This window comes from Dermacentor albipictus, unplaced genomic scaffold (genome assembly GCF_038994185.2).
Source record: "Dermacentor albipictus isolate Rhodes 1998 colony unplaced genomic scaffold, USDA_Dalb.pri_finalv2 scaffold_47, whole genome shotgun sequence".
NCBI classification, from domain to species: Eukaryota; Metazoa; Arthropoda; class Arachnida; order Ixodida; family Ixodidae; genus Dermacentor; species Dermacentor albipictus.
In genome coordinates, this window is record NW_027225601.1 from 592457 (window position 1) to 616310 (window position 23854).

Below are 23854 nucleotides of genomic sequence, written 5' to 3' on the forward strand. Positions count from 1 at the left end.
CCCGCCTACCGCGTCAGATTGCCTAGGGCATTGTAAAAATGGTTAGCATCAAAAGGCTCGAAAACCTGCTACCCCTCCGCACGGTGTCGTGATTTTACCTTACGCATTGTCAATATACTTACGGTAACGACTATGCACGAATGATACATATTTTTGCTTTCCGTACTCTGCTGTTCAATCTTTTTACAATCTCATGCAGCTGCATACTTTCCAAGAACAGCGCCGAGGAATGCAATTTCAAGGAATACAAGCAAGACGAGCGCTCCTTTCTTATTCTAGACGGGCCACGTGAGCAGGTGAGTACGTCATCGCCATTTCACGCTGTAACTTTCAGTCAGATGCACATAACATGAGCTGTGATTATCGCTATTGCTTAAGAGACGATATTGTGATGCTCTATTTTTTGCCATACCTCACTTGGATATTTCTTAACGGATAAAGCTCAGTAAGTGTCTGTTCGAATATATTCGTAATGTAGTAACGAAAGAATAATAATAATATTTGGGGTTTTACGTGCCAAAACCACTTTCTGATTATGAGGCACGCCGTAGTGGAGAACTCCGGAAATTTTGACCACCTGGGGTTCTTTAACGTGCACCTAAATCTAAGCACACGGGTGTTTTCGCATTTCGCCCCCATCGAAATGCGGCCGCCGTGGCCGGGATTCGATCCCGCGACCTCGTGCTCAGCAGCCCAACACCATAGCCACTGAGCAACCACGGCGGGTTAGTAACGAAAGAACTATTACACTACTGCTATGGTGCAGTATCTAACATTGATTCCACCTATTCGCTTTGCGAATTTAACACTCCAGCATATATAACTATCAAAGCCAAAAAGACTTTGCTCATAAGGTGCACAGATTCTAGCTGCATCATTGTGAACACCATATAATTGGCTTTCTGTCAAGCTGCGAAGACTCACTGTTGCATCAGCTTGCTTTCTCTCACTGTTGCCTAGATGCTAAAATGATCTAAGTGGCGATGGCTACAAAACAATTGTGTGCCTTCATTTGCTTTTGATAGGGGCTAGTCAGTTCTGCGGAAGTTCACTGGGGGGACGGCGTCAGAAAAATTTCTTTTACTACACTCTCCGAGACACCTCGCTTTACCAATAAGAATGAACGAAGAGGCGTCTGCATCTGTGCAGGTTACTATTGCACCCCATAAGGGTCTAAACAAATTATTAGTACTTAAGCCTAGATTAAAATATTCGTGCCCATGGACGATGGAGACAAGCCTACGTGCTTTCGTTGTTGTGACGTCTGTCTAAATGTTTCGAATACAAGTGAAAAACTGCTTTTAATTTTTATATTGTAACGCGAAGGACGATTCAGTAAGACAAGGAACTATTTACAGGTTATATTTACAAACGTGGTTGCAGCGCTGGCCTGTTAGATTCTCCGCGTGATCCCCGTTTGTTCTTCCTCCTCTTTTCTCGAGTGATGGTGCCCACGCGCCTCGCTAGAACAATGAAATGACAGACGCGTGTAGCATAATCCACTGGTGGCAGAAGCGATGTCCCGGAGCGTCTAACTGTCATCACTTGGTGGGTCATATTTCTTCAGTCGTGTAACGTGCATAATATCCCTGGGCTGGGAAGGAGATGGGGCGTCAGCGGGGAATTTGTGGGTGACGGGAGACACGGCACGAAGCACTCGGGACGACCCTGTGTAACGAGACGGCAGTTTTGCTGCCTAGCCAACCTGACTTGACGGACACGATGCAAGCGCTGAAAGAACCAAGAGGGAAGTGCACGGTGCGGTGTGGCCGGTCGTACAAACGCCTTTGACTCTGTTGGGATTTCAGAAGGCGGTCACGGTCAATTTCCCTTGCGTGGCAACAGCGGACGATGGCGTCAACTGCATATTAACTCATTGGAGCCGCGTGAACAGGGAGGGTTGTGTCGAGTGGCAGTGCTGGTTCTCGGCCGAACGAAAGCAAAAATGGGGAAAAACCGGCTGCGTCGAGCGCGAGTAATTATAAGCAAATGTTGCAAAGGGTAGAGCGAGGTCCTAGTCAGTGTGGTTTGAAGAGACATATTTCGCGAGCATGTCTGTGAGAGTGCGATTGAGACGCTCCATGAGGCCATTTGTTTACGGATGGTATGAGGCGGGTAGTTTGTGCCTCGTGTCACAGGACTGCACGATGTACGCAATAACTTTTGATAAGAATGTCTGGCCACGGCCTGTGAGATGTTGCCGCAGAGCTCCATGTAATAAAATCACGTCGCGTAGAAGAAAATCGGCGACATCCGTGGAGCAGCTCGAAGGAAGCGCTCGCGTGATGGCATAGCGCGTCGCGTAATCTGTGGCCACAGCGACTCACCTGCTCGAAGAGGTTGAAGGAGGAAAAGGGTAAAGTAAATCCAAACCAACACGAAAGAATAGTTTCTCCTGAATGTCGAGTGGTTGAAGGTACCCAGCAAGAATCGTCGAAGGCGTCTTGCGGCGCTGGCAGTTATCACACACAGCTACGTATCTTCGATCGGAGCTAGCTAGCCCTGGCCAAAAGAAAGGTTGGCGGATCCAGTCGTAGATACGTGACACACCCAGGTGACCGCAGTGGGGAGGTCGTAAAGTTCGTGGAGAACAGCCGATTGAAGGTGTTTAGGGATCACAAGGTGTACTGCACGGTCGTCGGGGTGAATGTTGTGGCGTTAGAACACGTCATGTTCAAGTGTGAATAGGCGAAGGGAACTGTCGGCAAGTGACGATACCAGGCGGTCAGTGACGAAACGCAAGGGCGGGTCACGACGCTGCTCGTCGGCGACATGGAGCAGTGGAAAAACAGAGAGAACACAGGCGTTGGTGTCAGTCTCAGACGTAAAGGTCGCGTCTTCGACTGGGTGGCGAGAGAGGCAATGTGCGTCCAGGTGTTGGCGTCCTGACTTGTAAGTCACTTTGTAGGGATATTGTTGTAGTCAGAAGGCCGAACGATCGAGGCGGCCAGTAGGATCCATGAGCAACGAAAGCCAACAGAACGCGTGATAGTCTGTGATTACAGAGAAGGGCTTGCCATAAAAATATGGGCGGAACATTGAAACATCCCAGACAAGAGCAAGACATTGGCACTCGGTAATCGAATAGTTGCGCTCTGCAGTTCTCACGAGCCGGCTATATGTAGCATAGGCTATATGTAGCATAGGCTATAACGCGGTTTTGTCTCTGTTGGCGTTGCGATATGACGGTGCCGATTCCATAACCACTGGCATCGGTTAAGACCTCTGCAGGTGCGGACGGGTGAAATTGGTCCAAGATCAGTGGATTTGTGAGAATCGTGATAAGGCGTGAAAATGCGGCCCCATGAGGGGGACCCCACGTAAAAGGCACGTCTTTCTTCAGAAGTTCAGTGAGCGGTCGAGCGATTGCGGCGAAATCTTTCACGAACCATCTGATGTAAGAGCAGAGCCTGACAAAACTCCGGCCATCTTTGACAGACTGAGGTACAGGAAAAGTCGTTACTGCTCGAAATTCCTGCGCGTTGGTTTGTACTCCAGAAGCATCGACCTGATGGCCTAGCACTGTAATTTGTCGGTGCCAGAAGTGGCACTTTGATTAGATTCATTGGAGCCCAGCCCTGCGGAATGCGTCAAGGATAGCTGGGACACGCTCAAGGTGCGCCTCAAATGTAGGAGAAAACACAAGGATGTCGTCCAGGTAACAAAGGCAAGTTGAGCATTTGAAACCTAGAAGCAGACAGTCCATCATCCGATCGAACGTGGCGTGGACATTGCATGAGCCGAACAGCATAACCTTGAATCTTGATGCCAACTTCAGTGACGAAAGCGGTCTTTTCTTGGTGTTGCTCATAGATGGAAATCTGGCATAACCAGATCGAAGGTCGATGGACGAAAAGTATTTGGCACCGTGAAGACAACCAACCGCGTCGTCGATTCGTAGTAAGGGGTAAACGTTCTTTTTAGTGAATCGGTTTAGGTGGCGCTAATCAACCCCGAAACGCCAGGTGCCATCTTTCTTGTTGACAGGCACGACCGGCGCAGCACAAGAACTTGACGAAGGCTCAACAATGCCTTTGGTGAGTATCTTGTTTGCTTCCCGCTGCATAAGTTGCCGCCCTGCCTTGGACACGCGATACGTTCGGTGGTGAATGAGAACAGCATCTCCAATGTTTATCCGATGCTTAACAAGGGACTTCTGACGAAGTGGTCGATTGTCAGTGTCAAGTATGACGCGGCCGGAAAACAAAAGGTGATATAGGGTGGCCGCTTGGCCAGGTGCGAGGCCTGGAGCGACCATCGGACGTAATTACCGTCGAGGTTTAATGCATCGTGCGGGTAATAAGGAGGATCTGGAGACGCGTCCGCTGCAAAAGCCGTGAGGAGGTCGTCTGTCACTGACCGGAGCGTGGCCACCGCTATGACTTCACGCAACCCTTGCGTCGTCAAGTCAAAATTGATAACGGGGAAACACATCTGATTAGCGGCAAGGGTTACGACGGAGTGTGGCACAGAGATGTCGCGCGCCAGTAGGACATGATGAATAGGTTCGGCATAGTCGCCATCAGGCAGGGTTGACGTTGAGGTCAACTCTACGAACGTTAGCGCTTTTGGAGGTAAGTGAACAAACGCTGTAGTGCAGAAGGTGTTCGGTTGTTTGGGGCGAACGTCCGAAAGAAGAGGAAGCTCCAGGCACAGCGAACGAGTGGACCAGTCAGTGAGGGCAGAATGCATCGTCAGAAAATCGAGCCCGAAGATTATCTCATGACGGCAACTCGTCAGCACGATGAGCAGGACTGGATCTTGGCGGCCAGCAATTCCTATTAGAGCAGTGCATATACCACTGATGGCCACTGACGGCAGCAGTGGCTCCATTGGCGACGCGTACGGCTCGAGTGATGGCAGGCGTAACAACTTTTATAACGTAAAGCTACACTACGCCGGTTGGAGCTCTGCTTCGCGTGCGTGTGCGCCTGCCACACTGCGCATGTGTCGCCCTCGCCGCCGCCGACTGCGGCGCATTCCAGGGGTGTGAAATCGCAGGCTCAGGAGACACGCCGGCGCTGTGTGCGTCCGCTGCTGCATTTAAGGCCTAAATTTAGTCGGACGTAGCATGCACGCGCGCACACCTTACGTCACGTTATCGAGAGCAATAGCGCCTATAGTTCGACCCATGGTTTGACGCAATGGCGCTGCCAACGTAACCAGACGGGGCCAACCAGGCCAACGCGCTCGACGCCCACGGCTTCTAACGACGCTGGCCCGCGCGCCGATAACGTCGGACAACGCGCTTTTACGATTGCGGCGCCGCGCGGCTCTGCGCATGCGCGAGGAGGGCGCACCGTGCGCGGGAGAGACGGTTGATGCAGCGCGTTCGACGTGGAGGTTAAGGAGAGTCGAGCCACTGCCAGCGGGCGCGGTGCGACGTGAATGAACCAAATATATACGTCCCTTCACGCTACGTGTATCCTGGCATTGCTGAGCTAAGCCACTGCCAATGTGTTTTTTTTTTTTAAAGTGTGTGTGGCGACGACATAGGTCACCGCTCATTATGGACACTTTGGCTCCAGTATTAAATAATGCCGTCAACTGAACATCATCTACGTATACTTCGATTAGGTTCGTGTTGGTGAGGAGCGTCAACGGAGGATTTGGACATGACGAACGTGATGCAGCACTGCCTCCAAGAGCTGCATGGCCTGGTGTTCCGTCCGTCGGTTTGGCGAGGAAAAGCGGCGAGGTTGGGGCGAATGGGAGCGACGGCGTTGAGGTGACGGTGTTCTCGCGGGGTAGTGGCTGTCAGGGGCATCAGAAGTAGGGTACAGACGGCGAGGTGAATAATAATAATAATAATAATAATAATAATAACTTTATTTGCATCCGAAATACACGATGCTGGAGGCCTGCAGAAAAAGCTGTCGCATTGCAGCTTGACAAGGCCGCAGGCCCCCGCACTGGCAACTTCACGTAGCAGTCAGCAAATTATAAAAAAATATATTTGAGTTACAATCAGCACTCACTGAAATCCATACATACAAAAAGATAAAACTCATTCCATATTCAGACATCGTTATACAAATTATGTTGTACAATTTGAAGTTATACAACTAATACAATTACAATTGCGATACACTTAATACAAGTAATACAATACAATTTGAAGTTATACAATTATAAAGTGCAAATATTCAGCTTTCAATACACTGTTTATCCATGCAAGAACGCCACCAGAGACCAGCGCACACAAAATGAACCGCAGAAAGCGCAGATAACTCCGCGGTAAAAGTGCAACAAAATTATACACTAACTAAACCATTCTTTCTTTTTTGATGATGGCCAGCGTAGGCGTATGGGGCGAGGTGCAGGGAATGAGCTCCAGTATGGCGGTATCCAGATGGTGTGAGAATGACGGGATACATGACCAACGCGGTGGCAGCGGAATCAGATCGGTTTGTCCTCTGGCGTTCGCCATTCAGCCGGATTCCGTGGTCTGGGAGCGAAATAATGCACATTACAGGTTGTAGACATGGACGTGGGACATCCACCACAATCTGACGCGAAGGCCGAGTCACTAAGACGAGCAACTATTTACAGGTTATATTTACAAAACCGGTTGCAGCGCTGACCGGTTAGATTCACCGGGCGAGCCCCGTTTGTTGTTCCTTCTGTTTTATCGAGTGATGGCAACCACGTGTCTCGTTCAAACAATTAAATTCCACACGCGTGTAGCAATATCATTAGAAATTCTATGTGAGACTTGGTCACCATTAAATTCGATCAGTCTTCGACGATAAGTGTTATGACATGGCAGAAGGTTATTATTGTCCTGAGTCGCAGCTGTCCTGATTCTTGTGGGCAGGCTGCAGCGGTGGGTCATAAGGCACTACATGGCTATGTACAATTGCTGCAGTGTTTAGCATGATTACGGAGTCTAATTTAGCCGTATCCTCGACTTGAATAAAGGATCTGTTCAGTGAGTGCACTTCACGAACGTACCAATCCTTTTTCCTCATTTTTGCACGCGGCAAATGGATCTAGATACGTCCTATAAGTATTACCCCAAGATAAGGTACGAAAGCTAAGTTGGCTGTGAACAAAAGCAAAATAAAGAATACAAAGATATGGAGTTAAAAAGGAACATCTAGCTGTAAGTGACAAGCATAGGCAAGTTTCAACAAATACTGCGTCTTCGTTCTTTTTTTCCTTTTGCATATCTGTTTCAATGATGAAACCCAGGCAATTGAACCGGGATACCTGTTCCAGCTTCGCACCATCTAAGCCTATGGCTAACATGTAATTTATTTTTTTTCAACTAGAATGAAACACCGCATACTTTCTTTATGTTCGTTCGTTAGGTCCCTATGAAAATGATCATAACCTTTATGTTTCCTGTATGTTTCCTTCTTGTGCCCTGTGTGACCCTTATGTTTCCTTGTCCTTGATGTGAACTTGATGAAACATACTTTCTCTTTGCGGCATGTTTACTCATCCTTTCTTCGAACTCGAGGAAACGAACTTTATCTTTCCTGTAGGATGTGTCCTTTGTGTTTACGGCACGCTGTTATCTGTGCGTGCACTCTATGTTTCTTGGCTGTGTACTCCCTCTCTGTTTACGGCAGGATGTTACTTGTGTGTGCACTATATGTTACCTGGCTGTGTACTCCCTCGAGTGCACATCCGGATAACATATAGTGCACCCATTGATTACCTTTTCGCACATCCTCGAGACAGATCATCTACCTCAAATAAGTGTAACTATTGGTGTATCCATTTAAAAAAAATGGGGAGACGGGGGCGCTTGCCTCCCCTTCTCTATCTATCTTCGCCGCATCCGATGCATTGACGGCCACGCGCCATCAACACTGCATACGTACATCAAAGCCTCATGCAGCGAATTATTTCTCACGACAAATAACGATTGCGCGGCGGTGGACGCGCGGTGGCACGACGCGCAATGTCCGTTTGCTTGCGTTACATGACCCGGAAAAGAGGCGGACGCCTCCGGCGCCAATCCGCCGCTTTGCTATGAGCGTATATGAATATACAACCTACCATTCAAGTAGCTGTTCGTCATGTTATATTAGTATCATGATAGCGTCATTACACGTAAATATAATAAGTCCATTAGGATTGTCTCTGTATTATACGGTCGTTAAGATTTCGTTGCAACCGTCAGCGGAAAATAGCGCTGCCACCTCCAAAGCTGAAATGGAGCTGACGCAAACTTTCCGAATGCCTAGTTCGAAAGGATGTAGTGAAATTGAATATCCTATTACGTTTCTGATAGGCTGTGTCCCTCAGAAATGTCCGGCGTATCTGTTTGATTACTCGAGCATGCAAGCAATACGGCTGTTTCACTTTGGCCGAAGCTCTAGCTACCGCTGCAAGCCAGCCATCGCCAGGTTTTGTCGCCTTTATCCCTTAAGCTACGAGGAAATATTGTTACACCTATTCAAGACAAGGCCTCATATTCTCAAAAACATGCCAGTGGGCGCCATAAGAAGTGTGCATATGTGTGGTGACCCCGAATTTCTGACTGGTTGGTCTCGCAGCTATCACGGCTGCCCGTAAACGGTCCGCCATCCCATGCAGACGGAGCTGCACATGTTGCGCGCTGATTGGCTCCTGACCGCCAGCAAAAAATTCGCGCATAGTTCGTCTAAAATATCAGTGTATGCATTAAAAACAAGGCAGCACACCAAGGCAAATAAACTCAATAAGTTGTGTTTAAATACGAGCCTTCCTTCGAGCTACGACTTGCCCTGAGTAACAAAATTTAATCACGACGGCTGTGCTTTTGCAAACTGCACGTCCTAGGAGCAAATGTGAATCTCGGAGGCTAAATTCCTTTGTTAACCGCAGTGCTGCGTTGCTGCAGTGTGACGTTTATGCTCGGTTAAATTAGTGGGTGATATATTGAGCTGAGCCACGTTGTGTTGGAGTGAGCTGTGAGAGTGCTCGCGGCAGTTAGACGGTAAATAAATCATATTTTAAACGTGCATAAACAGAATGTGATCCGTATCGTGTGCATTAGCCATCAGAAAACTTCTGGACTCGTGTAACGCTGTTAGTTCGTCTTCTGTTTCCTGTGATAAGCCTGTGACTTCCGTGTACTACAGCACCCATCCGAGTTGCCTTTGTTCTCGCCTTTCCGCGTTCGCTCTTGAAATACCTGGCACTGTGGCTTCAAATTATGCTGCGTGGAAGAATTTGTTGAAAGTTGTGCTTTCGGGTGCTGGTATTCATCGATGATTCGACATTGTTCGTGCTGGAAAGAGCGTCGTCGCGTGGTGCCTGCGATGCGAAGGAGCGTTCGCTGACCACACGTTGAAGGTAAGCAAGTCTGACGCTTTCGTGCATTCTCGCAGCTTTTAGTTCATGTAATAAGCTTTGTGCACTGACAACAGAGAACTTTCGGAGCGTATGTTCTCCATGTGACCGTGCACATTTAGCAAACCGTTTCACAGTGGGAGTTTCCGTGAAATGTATTATTTCTGACATCTTACTTGCTTTCTGCATTGATGTGCTACCAGTGCTGATTGTTGGGACTGGATGGGCGAACATTTACGTAAATGCTGAAAGTCACTGTTTCCCCGGTATTTTCCGGCAAGAAATGCTTCCGCGAATACGCATTTCCGCAAGTTACATGTGCAATGCATGTCGATGTGTCGTGGGCATCGCGAGTTGGCACACGACTGCGGTATTTGACACTGGAACAGATATTAGCTTGTGTGAACATTATTTTATTGATAGTGTTCAGTTTGAAGTCCAACTTCGCGACAACTTGCCTGCATTGTTTGTGTTCTTCGACGTGCTCGCGTATTTGTCTTTTATATTGTAGGGCAAATATCGACGGACATTACAACAGCAAAATTCCTTTTTAATTGAGGCATGTCAATCAGACGCTCGTTTTCATTATTAGTTTCATCCGAACAACAGGATGTCAGCTCCTGCAATTGTTGAAGACAGTGGCTTGTAGCACTGCTTAATAGGGCCTACGATTTTCTTGTGATGCTTTCCGCTCGATGCTTGCCACTCTTATAACCCATCTTCCACGGCTGGCTGTTCTAGTTAATTATGAGAGCGGAATGTCGGTCAGATCAATGAGGAAAAGGAGAAGCATCGGAAAAGGGATCGCTATAAAATTGCCGCCTAGGTTTTAGACCGCTCATAATCGAGTGTTGTTTGATTTATTAGATACCTAAGTTTTGGGGATAATTTCCCAGGTAGTATGATGTTTGCTGCTGGTTTTATTCCCACCCTAATTTTTCCATATAACAGTGTAACCACTTGAGATATAACTACGAGACATCTTTACAAGCAGGCACACAAAGATTTATTGGCCAGTTGCCTACTCCTAAAGGTCATGTACTACTTAGCAGCTGCTGCAATAATGTTTAGAAGAATTTGTGAGCAGTTTATACCTGGGTGGACTGGCAGCTCAGTCTTTCAAACAACAATTAGTTAAAAGCTTCTGTGTTGCCCTGATGTTTTTATGAGCTATTTTTGACTTCTCCACGTTTCGTAGCTGTATGCATACAGGCCAAGCTGTTCTTGCTAATATGAATATTTTTTAATAAGTAAAAAAGATTGGCTTTTGTTTTGTTTTTCAGGTGCCTTGTGAGCTCTCACCCAAACACCACATTCCAGAGGTCGGCTGTGAGCAGACGTGGCGAATTGAAGTAACATCCAGATAGTCCAATAAACAGTTCGTAGTTTCAGACAAACCTTTGCAAAGTATTGTCAAAACTTTCTTTTAAAAGTGCAAGCACTGATCCAACTTGATGTTTCCATCTAAACATTTTATATTAGTAACAAAGACATAGCTAGAACAACAACAGCACTGCAGTGAGGAACGTACAGTGGTACTCCAAGTGTTATACTAAAATATTCTATGAAGTGTAATTAGCTTGCAATTTTAGAACTAATTGGCATGAATTTCTGTACCATAGCATAGTTCAAATCCGTATGCTGCATCATTAGAAAACAGTAACCTTACAATGAAGAAGAATGCAAAACTTTTAAATTCAGGTAAAGTTTATAAACATGAAATGTGTACACAGAACTCTTCATCTATGCATGTCTATGTAAAATACAGGATTTAATCACTGAGGCCACATAAAGGATGCATAAAGGTAGGACACACGAAGGAAACATAAAAGCAGTGGCGAAATTTCAACATGGAGGAAACACAAAGTACGGTAACATAAGCGATACCCTAAAGGGAGGACATATGAAGGAAACATAAAAACAGTGGCCAAATTTCGGCCTGGAGAAAGATAATGAACATTTCCTCATGTGAACTGCGGGAAACATGCAGTAAACGTAAACGACATAACCATATTCATTAGGGGGGCTACTGCTTCATGGTAAGCCGTATCGATATATTTGATAATTCCTGCAATTGCAGTTAAATTTTTCAATTTCATCACCAATAAATATAAGAAGGGTATCATCCGTATATAATACAATCTCGGAATGATTTACGGTTCTACAGAAGTCATCTACGTTCAACGAAAAGAAGATTCGTCAAAGGGCCGATCCTGTAGAACACAATAAGCACCACTTTAGTAGTAAAGATATGCTCAGGGATTACTACGCCTTGTGTTCGGTCGGTTAGGTGATTCTTCAAAAAACTGTTGTACACTTCCTCTCAGACCATAATTCTCTTGTTTCTTGAGTACAATTTGATGATTAACTGTATAAAAAAAAACTTTACGAGCATCGACATAAACTGCAATGGCTACCTTGTTATTATGCAGGGCTCTATTAGGAAGTTGAATAAGATTGAGAGTCGCAGTAGATGTGGACCTCCTTCCTCGAAAGCCGTGCTAGAGTGTTGATAATGTATCTATGAAGGAAGCTTTTTATGGGGCTAGACATGATTTCCTAACGAAATGGATTGTGCTTAAACCTGTTATGAAATTGTATCTGGATGCTTCTGGCTGATCCTCATCCTTGTAGTTCGTAATACCGTTTGCAATCTTAAGTACAATAGGGTAAATTGATATCTCTAGAGAGTTGGTAAACAGGTATTGAAAGTGGTTAGGTATCCAAATATATCTATACTGTGTTTTATCGATTTGACAGCTTATGTATCATGCCCAGCTCATCGACTTACTTCTAGTTTTGGTCTACTGAGAACATTTCAGATAAATCTTTGTTTGGTATTACAAAACTCTCCGCCATGGTGTCTAGGAACTGTTGACAACCCAGAGCCTGTTGATGCTGTACCTGGAGGCGTGGACAAAAAATAACCAAATAATCATATAAGGTTATTCGCTGCTCCCTGAACCACCACCGAAGGCGAAGGCGAAGCTCGTTGGCAATGTACACAATGTGAGGAACAGTATTCTCTGCAGAGCTGTCTAATTAGCCGAATTATTTAATAATTATTGCATATCGAAACCCTAAGAGGGTTATCGCAAGAGTGGGGTACAAAATCAAGGGTGTCATACACACAACAAAAGAGGTACACAAATCAAAGGTACAAAGCAAAGTACCAGTATAAGAGCATGTTGAGAAAGAAAGAAAATGATATCAATACATGCATAAATGCATATAAACGCAGTGAAGTATATATGGTTTTAGGAATGACGGACATCAAACAGTGATTGCCTTAACAAAATCATCAAATGTCAATTTTCGTATATTAGGAAGAAGGTGGTTCTACATTTCAATACATCGGGTAAAAAAATATATTTAAATTTGTCATTGCGGGTGTACAGGGGCGCTATATTCAGAGGGGGAAAATTCCGTGTGTAAGATGCTTTAGAAAACCGAAATATTTGAAGTATGAACACCATTCAGAGTTAACAGTGGTGTAAAACAGTTTAGGACATCCTACATTACGCCGCTATACTAGCGAAGAGCGGTTGAAGGAGGGGAGCTTAGAAGAGGGGAGAAGTCATTGTCGTAACGCTGGCATATAAATTGTATAGCTTTTTTTTGGATGAATTCGAGTTTTTTTTTATGTGGTGTTTCAGGTATCGATTCCAAATGGCACACCCACAATTCAAGATGGACCGTACTAGGGTTTCATAAGTGAGCAATTTTGTTTCATTGGGGGTGAGCACCGAGAACAATTTGGGTAACCTAGGCGTGCTACACATTTAGAACAGGTTGCTTCAATATGTTTGGACCAGGATAAATTGTGTGTGAATAGAATGCCAAGGTACTTATATTAACAAATGTTTTCTAGAGGAATACCGTTGAAACAATAAGCAAGATGCTATTGTCTAGCATGTGTCGAGAAGGACATAGAGACAGTTTTGCAAAAATTTATGTTGATCTGCCACTCGTTACACCGAGTACAAAATTTGGAAAATACTTTATTAACCATGGCGTGATCTCCATGACTGGTAAGGGTGGGATAGATAGCGCAGCCATCCGCGTATGGACGGATTTTATTTCGAAGCATGTTCTTAGGCATGTGCTTTACATACAGGAGGAAGAGAAGCGGGCATAAAACTAAACCCTGCGGAACACAAGAGGTAACGGCCACAATTGGTCAATTTGCAGAGTCAAAACAAACGTATGGCCATCTATCTCACAGAACACTAGAGATCCAGGTCACCAAGCTAGGAATATTTAAAATACTATTCAGTTTATGCAAAAGTTTGTAATGTACAACTGTATCAAAGGCATTGAAAATTTCTATGAATATGACATCGATTTGAATGCCTAGGTCAAGTGCCTGCTATATGCCATGAGTAAACTTTTTCTTTGCATAACGGAGCTGAGGCCACTGCGAAATCTATGCTGGAAAACTTTTAAAATATTCTTGGCCTCAAGAAACTCAAGAAAATGTTTGCAGACGACATGTTCTAAGAACTTACTGCAACTAGAGGTTAAGGAAATTGGTCTGTAGTTGGAAACGTCTTGTTTACTCTAAGACTTGTGCAAATGTATAACTTAACTTAGCACAACTCTTTGCTATAACTAAGACTTCTGCAAAGGCTAATTCTACGCTACTTGATTGCAACGATTCATTAAATATCACTGTAAGAAACTTGCCGGACCGTACTTCATATCATAGGATAAATGAATTATGAATGTTATCAGAACCGCAACCCTTTTTATAATCTAAGTTTAAAACTAAGTTTAAGACACCTGACATAGATACATATAATGTATTAATAGCAAAGCTTGATTCTGAAATGAAAGGAAGGATTTCAAAGTTGTCTGCAGATAAGGCTGATTGAAAATAGGAGTTCAAAACAGATCAAATAACATGAGGGTCATTAGTGGAAACATCGTTTATCATGAAGGATTGCGAGGTTTCACCACTATAATTAACACCCTAAATTTTTTTAGGAATAAATTTTACCAACTAGGTAAACTGATGTCGTAGAAGAAATCGCTGGCTGCTTAAATTTTTAGTCTTTCTTCCTTAATAGTCATAAACAGTGTGGTCATAAGAGTACCACCGGCGCGTCTTTGTTGCCTAAGTCTAGCAAAGTGGCGAGAAAGGTGAAGGATCTCTCTGGCCATCCATGGCAGATCAACGTTTCTTTTGTTCATTTTGAGAGGAACAAATCGGCTTACGTACGGTGGCGTTGAAACACTCAACCAAACCATTTACATCGTCATAGGTACTGCGGCGCTCAAAATTCGCAAGATAATCAGCAAGAAATTACTGATAGACTGGTCATCAGCTTGTGTGAACTCGTAAAATGTACGAAGAACAAACTTAGTTTTAGGATCAAGAGAATCAATAAGAACTAGCACCTGTTTGTGGTCAGCAATTACATCCACAGCGTCACACGAATTTCTATTTTCAACAAGATTTCTGCTAAGAAACACAAGGTCTAGAGTACAGTGGTCTCTGCTATTCTCGGTGGCAATTTGTTTTAAGTTTTAGGGCGATATTTATTCGTTGTTTACCGAATGAGTAATGGTAGCCAGCGTAAGACCAGGATTGACACGAAATGTATTGCTCTGTAAAATCTCCCAGCGGAACTAAGTTGGAAGATGACATGCCTAGTTGAACAAGAAATGCCTCTAAAAAGTACAGTTGCTCAACATCGGACCCCATAGGGCGATAACTTACACCGATAATGAGAAAGCAGTGGCCAAGAGACACTTTACACCACAGATTCTACTTCATTTGGACCACAGAGAATCGAAAAGGTAAGATTTGACCGCAAGAATAGAGCTACACCATTACCCCTTTTGTGTGTTCTGTTTGTGTGCAGCGCACAATGGTAAAGCCAGGTGTCCTAACTTCACCATCGGAAATGACACGGTATAACCACTTTTCGTCCACACCAATGGTATGAGGAGCTATAAAAGTGGTCAGGGAGACAAAATAAGGAACCTGATAACGAAGCTTCTGGCATTCACATTCACAATTTTCAGGACTTCATGCCTTATTTCCTGTAGCCACTCTGAACCATCTGAAGCAGACTTGGGGGAAATAAAAGAATGATGAGTTGAAACAGTGGTAAGCGCGTTAATTTTGTGATCCCACTCATAGCGGGTGTTGTCGGTGTTGTCAAACCTTATACGCACAGCATAGCCATTTGTTTCTGTGGGAGGCAGTGGCATCCCACAGTTTCCTGTGAATGGATGCTACACGAGCGGAAAAATGTTCACCAATGCGCATGTCCGCGTTTTTACGTTTGTGACCATTCCCTAATACTTCAATCTTATCGTAAAATTCGAAGAACTTAAGAATTAGTAGACGTGTATGTCCCTACTGGAGTCTTCCAATTCTGTGGTATCTTTCAACCTTGGGACAACTGATCTGTAGCTTTTCTGCGAAAAACGCAGAAATGTTGCTTAGCAGCAAACAACTAGTGCTTTGTCTAGGATGTTCAAGAACTGCGAACAGGATAACATTATTTCTGCGTAAGCGGTTCTCAAGATCGTCATTCTTGTCAACAAGTTTGTTGAGCGTGTTACTTACGGACAAGAATATATTAGAAGACTCGGCAGGGGGCGTAACAACATTGCTGCGTTAAGAAGACAGCGAACATTCAAGAGAAGTCAGCTTAGTAACGAAGGTAGTCACCTTGACTTCATTACTCGAGGAATTTGTTTCCAAGGCGGCCACTTGTGCCAACAGAGAATCGAGCTTCTGAGTGAACGATGAGATTTATATTGGAACTCCACAGTGGCGTCTGTGTTAGGGGACGAAGAGTCGAGAGCAGCAACCCGATATTCCATGGTTTGAAACCGAGAATTGACAGTGTGATGGATGGCAGAGATGTCAAGAGCCATTTTTTTTTTCTGTCCTGAAAGCAGTTTATTAAACATTTCGGCAACTGAGGGCTCGTCATTGCTATTTTCGAAAGTTTCGTCTGAGGAAGAATTACGGCTAATCGGGTAGCTGGTCTGGTTCCCTGTTGCTTTTTCCCGGGGTCAGGGTTGCGTTCAGTGTCCCTGATTGAATATTGACTATTCACACAATGCATAAAACGAGTATACAAAGACAAAGACGTGATGGCGTGGGCATGGAAAGAGTAGCAAAAAGCGGTCATCGGGACGAAAAGAACGAGCTGTTTCAAGAACGCATACCTGCGTGAAAAAGAAGCAAGGGTTCAACACCGTGCACGCGCTGCTGACCTAACGCCCACTGAAGATCCCAGGCAGCAGTGCTGCCTTTATAGCTACGGTCGCTGAGGTCACTCACGAAAAATCCAGAATACTGATGGATCGAACGAAACTACGGAGGCACTCTACTGGGTTGGCACCAGGATTACGATAGCAGACGAGCCAGAACTATAATCTAGGTGGGAAATATACCAGCTCAACACACGAGGTGGCCGGGTCTCACGCGATCATGTGCGAGGCAGGTGACCTAACGAGGGCCGTAGGCGCATGAAAGGGACATAGCACATGGACATTGGGTACGAGTACGGTGAGCAAAGCCAGACACTGCGTGAAAAATAGGCAACGGTAGAACATTATGCATGCGCTATTGTCCTGACGCCCACAGCCATAGACATGCTCCTCATTCGCCTAAGCTGACTAATAATAATTATTAATTTTATTATGAAGCCATTTAAGATATCATTTGTCTTCTTTTATTACTTCTAAATTCTACATGCCATCCAAGAGCAAACTGACCTTTATTATTTCTTCTTTCCCGCCGTTTTCGAAATCAATTGGGACTGAAAGCACAACAGATTTAGGAGTGGTAATACATTTTTAGTATTCCATATTGACGCACCCGCCGTGGCTGCTCAGTGGCTATCGTGTCGGGCTGCTGAGCATGAGGTCGCGGGATCAAATCCCGGCCACGGCGACCGCATTTCGATGGAGGCGAAATGTGAAAGCACCCGTGTGCTTAGATTTAGGTGCATGTTAAAGAACCCCGGGTGGTTGAAATTTCTGGAGTCCTCCGCTGCGGCGTGCCTCATAATCAGTAAGTGGTTTTGGCACGTAAAAGCCCAGAATTTAATTTTTATTCTATAGTGACGTCTTCCTCAAGGGTAGCATAAAAGTCGGTTTGGCCGGTTATATCATGCAAAAAGGCGTAATACATCCGCGCATGCAATATAGAAGAAAGAGGCTTCAATCTTCAGCCCTTCTTGTGTTTGCAAAGCAGGAATATCGGCATATGGTCAGCTGTAGGGTCGCTTTTAGACCACCACACAGTCCCGCAGGAACGTTCGTTAGGGCAGGCTAATTAAAAAAAATTCATTGCGTCGGTCACTCGAGTAGGCTCAGTCATACAGTTGTGGAGGTTGACTGACTGCAAAAGCAACTGTAGTTATGATTTATACCATTTGTTAACTCTATAATAAAATCGCCAACAACAACCATATAGCCACGATCTGCTTGAGATACTGTAGCCAAGATGATTCGAATAGTCCTAAAACGATCTTATTGCCGAGTGGGTGGAGGGGGCGGTAGGCCGCAGCAATAACAGCACCACAACTAACTAAACGAACGGTGCTTCAGTGTCTTCGCCGCTTGCAGACGCGGGGGATAGAAATTTGAAGATATTACTTTGTTTCAGATTTAATTAAATTATGGTGTTTTAGCTGCCAGAACCACTTTCTGATTATGAGGCACTCCGTAGTGGAGGACTCCGGAAATTTCGAGCACCTGGGGTTCTGTAACGTACACCTAAATTAAGTACACAGGAGTTTTCCCATTTAGCCGCCATCAAAATGCGGCCGCCGTGGCCGGGAGTTGACCCGCGACCTCGTGCTCAGCAGCGCAACACCATAGCCACTGAGCAACCACGGCGGGTTCAGAGTTAATCAAAGGTGGAGGAGATATCATGCCTGAAACCTTACGGCCTTTTATACGCATTACTTCCCGACTTCAAGTGCAGGTAAACTTGAAAGAATACGAACATTATACTGGTCCACAAGCAGGGAGACTAGAGAGAGAGAGCGAGAGAAGGAACTTTATTGAGAGCCAGCAGTTTTGTCGGCTAGGCCTAGGCCCCCCCCATGATGGGACTTCGAGGTCTTGCCTCTTCGGCGCTTCTTAGCCCTTCTGGGTGGCCCAGAGTTGGTCGTCGAGATTGGGGCTGCGCAGGGCGGCGTGCCATCTCGACGAAAGGGTCACGGGTATAAAGTCATAGTATTGACGTATGGACTCCCATAGTATGTGGGGGAGTGTTGCTAATCGAGTTTTACAGATCTGGCACGTCTGGCTGTGTATATGTCGGTGTATATGATGTGATAGCATGTGAGGGAGGGTATGTATAGGTCTGTAACAGGCGAAGGGTGGTTACCTGTGCTCTATTTCACTTGCCGTGAGGGCTGAGGAAAGTTCTTTTAGCCAGGTAAAATGACTTCACAAGGTCGTTGTATATTATAAGGCTGTCGCGCTCTGCGGGTGCACTTCCACCATCTTCGACACGGTTGATTAGGCCTCGTGCCGCAGAGTGTGTAACCTCGTTGAGGTTGGCGAGGTGTGGGTGGACAACGCCGGCGTTTGCTGGGATGTAGGCGAGGGCAATTTCATTTTTAGACGAATGCGGAGCATGTAAGATACGGAGTGATTGTCGAGAAATACGACCCGTGGTGTAGTTGTTGATTGCTGCGCGAGAATCCCTCAGTATGGTGTGACAGGCTGGGTCATGAGTAGCTATAGCGATGGCCACTTCCTCGGCCGTTTTGGAATTTTGGGTAACGATGCTGGCAGCATGTCGGAGCAAGCCGCCTGCTGTGGTAACCACCAGAAAGGGCGTTGATGAAGGAGGCAGCTCATGCCTTCCTACGTTCTCTGTTGGAATCTGAGTGCATGTTTTTGAGAATAGGGTCGGCGTGTATCCATTGATGAATGTCGCGTGGTATTGGATGTTTGTCTCAATGTTGGTGGTGGTAGGTGATATCAAGCTTGGTTAGAATGCTGCGGCCCGTTTCCGTGAGAGCAAGCCGCTCCAGTTGGAATTGACGTTGCCCTTCGATTAACTCGACTAGCGTGTTGTGGATACCTAATTGTATTAGAGGTTCCTTGTCGGTGTGGTTGGGTAGCCTCAAGCCCTGCATATAGGCTCCTCTGATGATGTCCAGTTTAATCTTTTCAGCTTTGTACCAGTTGAGAAAGGGTGCAACGTAAGTATTGTGACAGATGCTAAAAATTGGGCAAAGTGGATGCCGCTTTCTTCGTTCATACCCCCTCGTCGATTGGTCACTCGTTTCAGCAGTTTGGGATGTATTCGCGTTCTGTCGAAGGATCTTGGAGATAGCCGTAGAATTAACTCCGTTGGCTTTTATGGTCATACCAAGAACGCGGATGCTAGAGACCACGGGTATGGGTGTGCCATCCCTCAGGTGGAGTTCGATTTCCTAGTACTGCTGTTTATTCGAGGAGCACCATGGGCGGCGTCAATGGAGTGTGAGGCGGTAAAGGAGAAGCTCCGACTTTTCAGGGGAACAGCGGAGTCACGTGCTTTGAAGATAATTTTCGACGGCGTCAATGGTGTCACGTAGGGCAGTTTCGATTTGACCGTCGCTTCTCTTTGCAGCCCACATTGTAATGTCGTCGGCATATATGGTGTGTTCAATGCCGTCGAGTTTTTGTAGTTCTTGTGCTAATCCGAACGTAACCAGATTAAACAGTCTTGGGGAAACGACAGAGCCTTGCCGTGTGCCCGTGTGCCGAGGGGGAGTTCCTCCAATGGAATGTCTCCGACCAACAGGAAAGCCTTCCGATTGGATGGAAATTCTCTTACGCAGTTGGAAGTGCATTCTCCAAGGTTGAGCAAGAAGATACGTTCGAGGATGTTGGAGTGCCTGATGTTATCGAAGGCGTGCTTGAGGTCGAGGCCCAATAATGCCTTCGTGTGGTGGGATTTGTCATCTAAAATTTTATGTTGAAGTTGGAGCATAGCCTCTTGGGTTGAAAGATACTGTCTAAAGCCAATAATCCAGTGGGGGTTAACAGATGTGTCTTCGAGGTGAGTGTTTACACGGGTTAGGAGTGCATGTTGGCTCACCTTGCTACAGATGAAGTTAGCGAGATGGGCCGGAAATTGGCGAGGCTCAATGGTTTACCGGGCTTGGGGATGACAATTAGTTTAGCCGTTATCCATGTTGAAGGAATGGATTCTTGGCGCCAGCAGTTGTTGATGTATTCGGTGAGTTGCAACGATGGGGCATCTAGATTTCTTGGTGTTTTATTCGTAACACCATCTGGGCCTGGCGCCGAACTGCTGTTCAGCTTGTGCAGGGCAACATGAATATCTGCCACGCTGAACTCTTCATGAAAGGCAGGGTTAATAATAATATTTGGGGTTTTACGTGCCAAAACCACTTTCTGATTATGAGGCACGCCGTAGTGGAGGACTCCGGAAATTTTGACCACCTGTGGTTCTTTAACGTGCACCTAAATCTAAGCACACGGGTGTTTTCGCATTTCGCCCCCATCGAAATGCGGCCGCCGTGGCCGGGATTCGATCCCGCGACCTCGTGCTCAGCAGCCCAACACCATAGCCACTGAGCAACCACGGCGGGTTAAAGGCAGGGTTGGAGGTGCCTGTTTATGGCCTGTGAGGGTGAATGGGCCCCGATGGAATGTACTTTTGAAGTAAGGTATTCTTAACGTGGTCCTGGCCATGCGTCTTGCTTTCTGTGAATAAAGGCTTGGTGAAGCAATTTTGTTCTTATGAGCGGGTGGTGGTGCTATGAAGCAAACGTTTGAGGATTTTCCATGAGCGGAGGTGGCGGAGTTGCCCGTCTAGAGAGTTACAGAGCTCTGTCCATTGCTGTTGACTTGGAACGCGGCAGTGTGCTTCAATTTCCTTGTTGAGAAGTGTGACCTTCTGTCTGTGTTCTATTGAGCCATCGTCCCTTCCATCAAGAGAGGACGGATGTTTTGCCCTCGATAAGGTAGGCGAGTCTGTTGCCCATGCGCTTAGTGGGGGCATCTGTTGTGATAGCGCAGGTGGCCGATTTAGTATCCGACTGTAGATCTTATGACTCAACTTTATAGATAAACTCGATTCGATACTTAATCATCTTATGATACCCTATCAAACAAGAACCACCCAAACAGTGACCTTCGAAAAGCCTACACCGCTGCAACAAAACTTGATTGAGCCGAGGTCCTGAAGCCCCGCCCGAGAATCACAAGAACAACAACGCCTCTTCTTACTACTAAATTATCAAACGCACTCCCAAAGGTGAGTAACATCCTCACTAAATAATACCCAATTCTCACCAGCAGCCACAACCTAATAGGATTTTTCCCGACCCACCCAGAGTAGCCTACAGACGCAACACTAATTTTAAAGATATCCTTGTGAGTGCCTAACTAAGGACAATGTTGAAGTAGGGACCTGGTCCCTGTTGCCACCCCATGTGCTCCACATGCAAACATTTTTAATCTACTACTACAGTAAAAAGTACAGCTTCGAATTACATACACAAGGGAATTTCGGCTTTCACCTGCACATTATTCAACGTAGTCTGCTGTCTAGAATGAGCCGCTTGTAGCAAACGATAGATAGGTTAGACTGGGCAACAAATTAATACAAGTCTCAACGGTCGCCGCGCGGACACAAAACACGATTTTCCTAAAGCAGTAGCCGGCGACTTTAATGAACGAGGTCATATATTCCGCAAAGCAAGGCTCTGTATACTACAAACAAATTTCAGTTCACCTCGCGAAAGGAAATATGCGGAATCATACCTCATACACAAGTTTCATTGCGTACAACCGACGCCAATTAATTTGGCACGTGGGAACTTAGAATCGCTAAAAGCGGTAACTTAAATCCTCATGTCATCAACCAACGCACAAAACACTTTATGCCACCAGCTTACGTTAATTCTTAACCTCACCTGTTGCTTCATATTGACACGTGTACTTGTCTTTATCGGGCGACAAGTTTTGCCGCCGAACAAATCTTATCGCACAGCGCGGGACGCGCCTGCATGTATCCGAAGTTTCTGGAAAGTTATCGATGCTTCTACCCGCTGTCTGTTGTCGCCGAACGTTGTGTTATCTGATTTCATCGCTTGACACGAATGGTGTAGAACATTTTAGAACGCATGCGGGTCCCAACGCTAAATCTGGAACATTCGATGATCGCTGTATTAAAGCCGACGCGCTTGACCTGCTGATCAGAATTTCGACGATCGCCGACTGTGTTCGCCGCTTTCGTTGTGCTATAAGTGTAGCCTGTTTTGTGGGCACAGGTTCGCCCAATAAAAGCTAGTTTTGTATTCCACCGTACTGCTTCTTTCTTCGCCGTCACTACTACGTGACATCTGGTGGAGGTGCTTTACGTCCATGTACCGGACGCCCCCGACAAGCCTTAATACAAGCCCGGACCGCAAAGACAACACCAGCGCCGTCCCGGAACATCGAGCAAGCCGCCGTCTTCAACAGCTGCCCCCGGAGCACGGACTTCTACCTGAGAAGACCAACAAGATTGTGGACAAGGCAACCCCAATGGCAGCCCCAGCATCCCCCATCGTGCTGCAGCGGCCCAGGGAACCTCCGACGTTCCGCGGATCAACTATCGAGGACCCGGAAACCTGGCTCGAAACGTATGAGAGGGTCGCTAAGTTTAACAGTTGGGACAGCGACTAGAAGCTGCGGCATGTCTATTTCGCATTGGAAGACGCCGCCAGGACGTGGTTCGAGAATCGGGAAGCCACCTTAACGACGTGGGACCTTTTCCGAAGCGGCTTCTTGCACAAGTTTACAAGTGTCGTGCGAAAAGAGCGAGCCCAAGCTCTACTAGAAACCAGAGTAAGCTGCCAAACGAGACGATCGCAATCTTCACGGAGGAGATGGCCCGTCTTTTCCGGCACGCCGACCCGGAAATGTCGGAGGAGAAAAAAGTTCGCTTCCTGATGCGCGGCGTCAAGCAAGACCATTTCGCCGGACTTATTCTTAACACACCGAAGACTGTGGCTGAGTTTTCTGCAGAGGCATCGACGATAGAGAAAACTCTGGAGATGCGCACCCGGCAATATAACCGCCAGAGGCACACGCCGCAGTATACCATCCAAGGACTAGGTTCGGACGACCTTCAAGAGACCATCAGGGCCATTGTGCACGAAGAACTGCGCAAGGTCCTGCCTTTGTCGCAGGCTCAAGTGGCCTCTATCGCCGACATCGTGAAGGAAGAGGTGCACCGATCCCTTGGAGTTCTTGAGGTGCAACCAGAACCACCGCAGCCGGAAGCAATGACCTACGCCGCCGCCGTCGCCCGCCGTCAAGGCCCCCCTGCGCGACCGCGCCAAGGTCCTGCAACACCGCAAATCCGTCGTCCACCGCCGCCGCCGCCAGCGCGCCCACCCGTCGCCCAGCGCACCTATAAGAGGAAGACGGACATTTGGCGAGCCCCCGACCACCGCCCGCTCTGCTATCACTGCGGAGAAGCCGGCCATGTGTACCGCCGATTCCCATACCGCGACATGGGACTGAGAGGGTTCGCCGTCAAGGCGCCGCGTCCACAGCTTGGGGAGCGCCC

General features: G+C 46.4%; 1 protein-coding gene across 1 annotated transcript in view; it reads left to right on the forward strand.

Annotated features, from left to right (window-relative positions):
- The window catches only part of LOC135905549 (uncharacterized), a 162004-nt gene that overhangs the window by 87715 nt on the left and 50435 nt on the right, over positions 1-23854 (forward strand). Inside the window, exon 4 of the mRNA XM_070530109.1 lies at positions 200-296. Coding sequence (XP_070386210.1) covers positions 200-296 — 97 coding nt within the window. The remainder of the gene's footprint in view (positions 1-199; positions 297-23854) is intronic.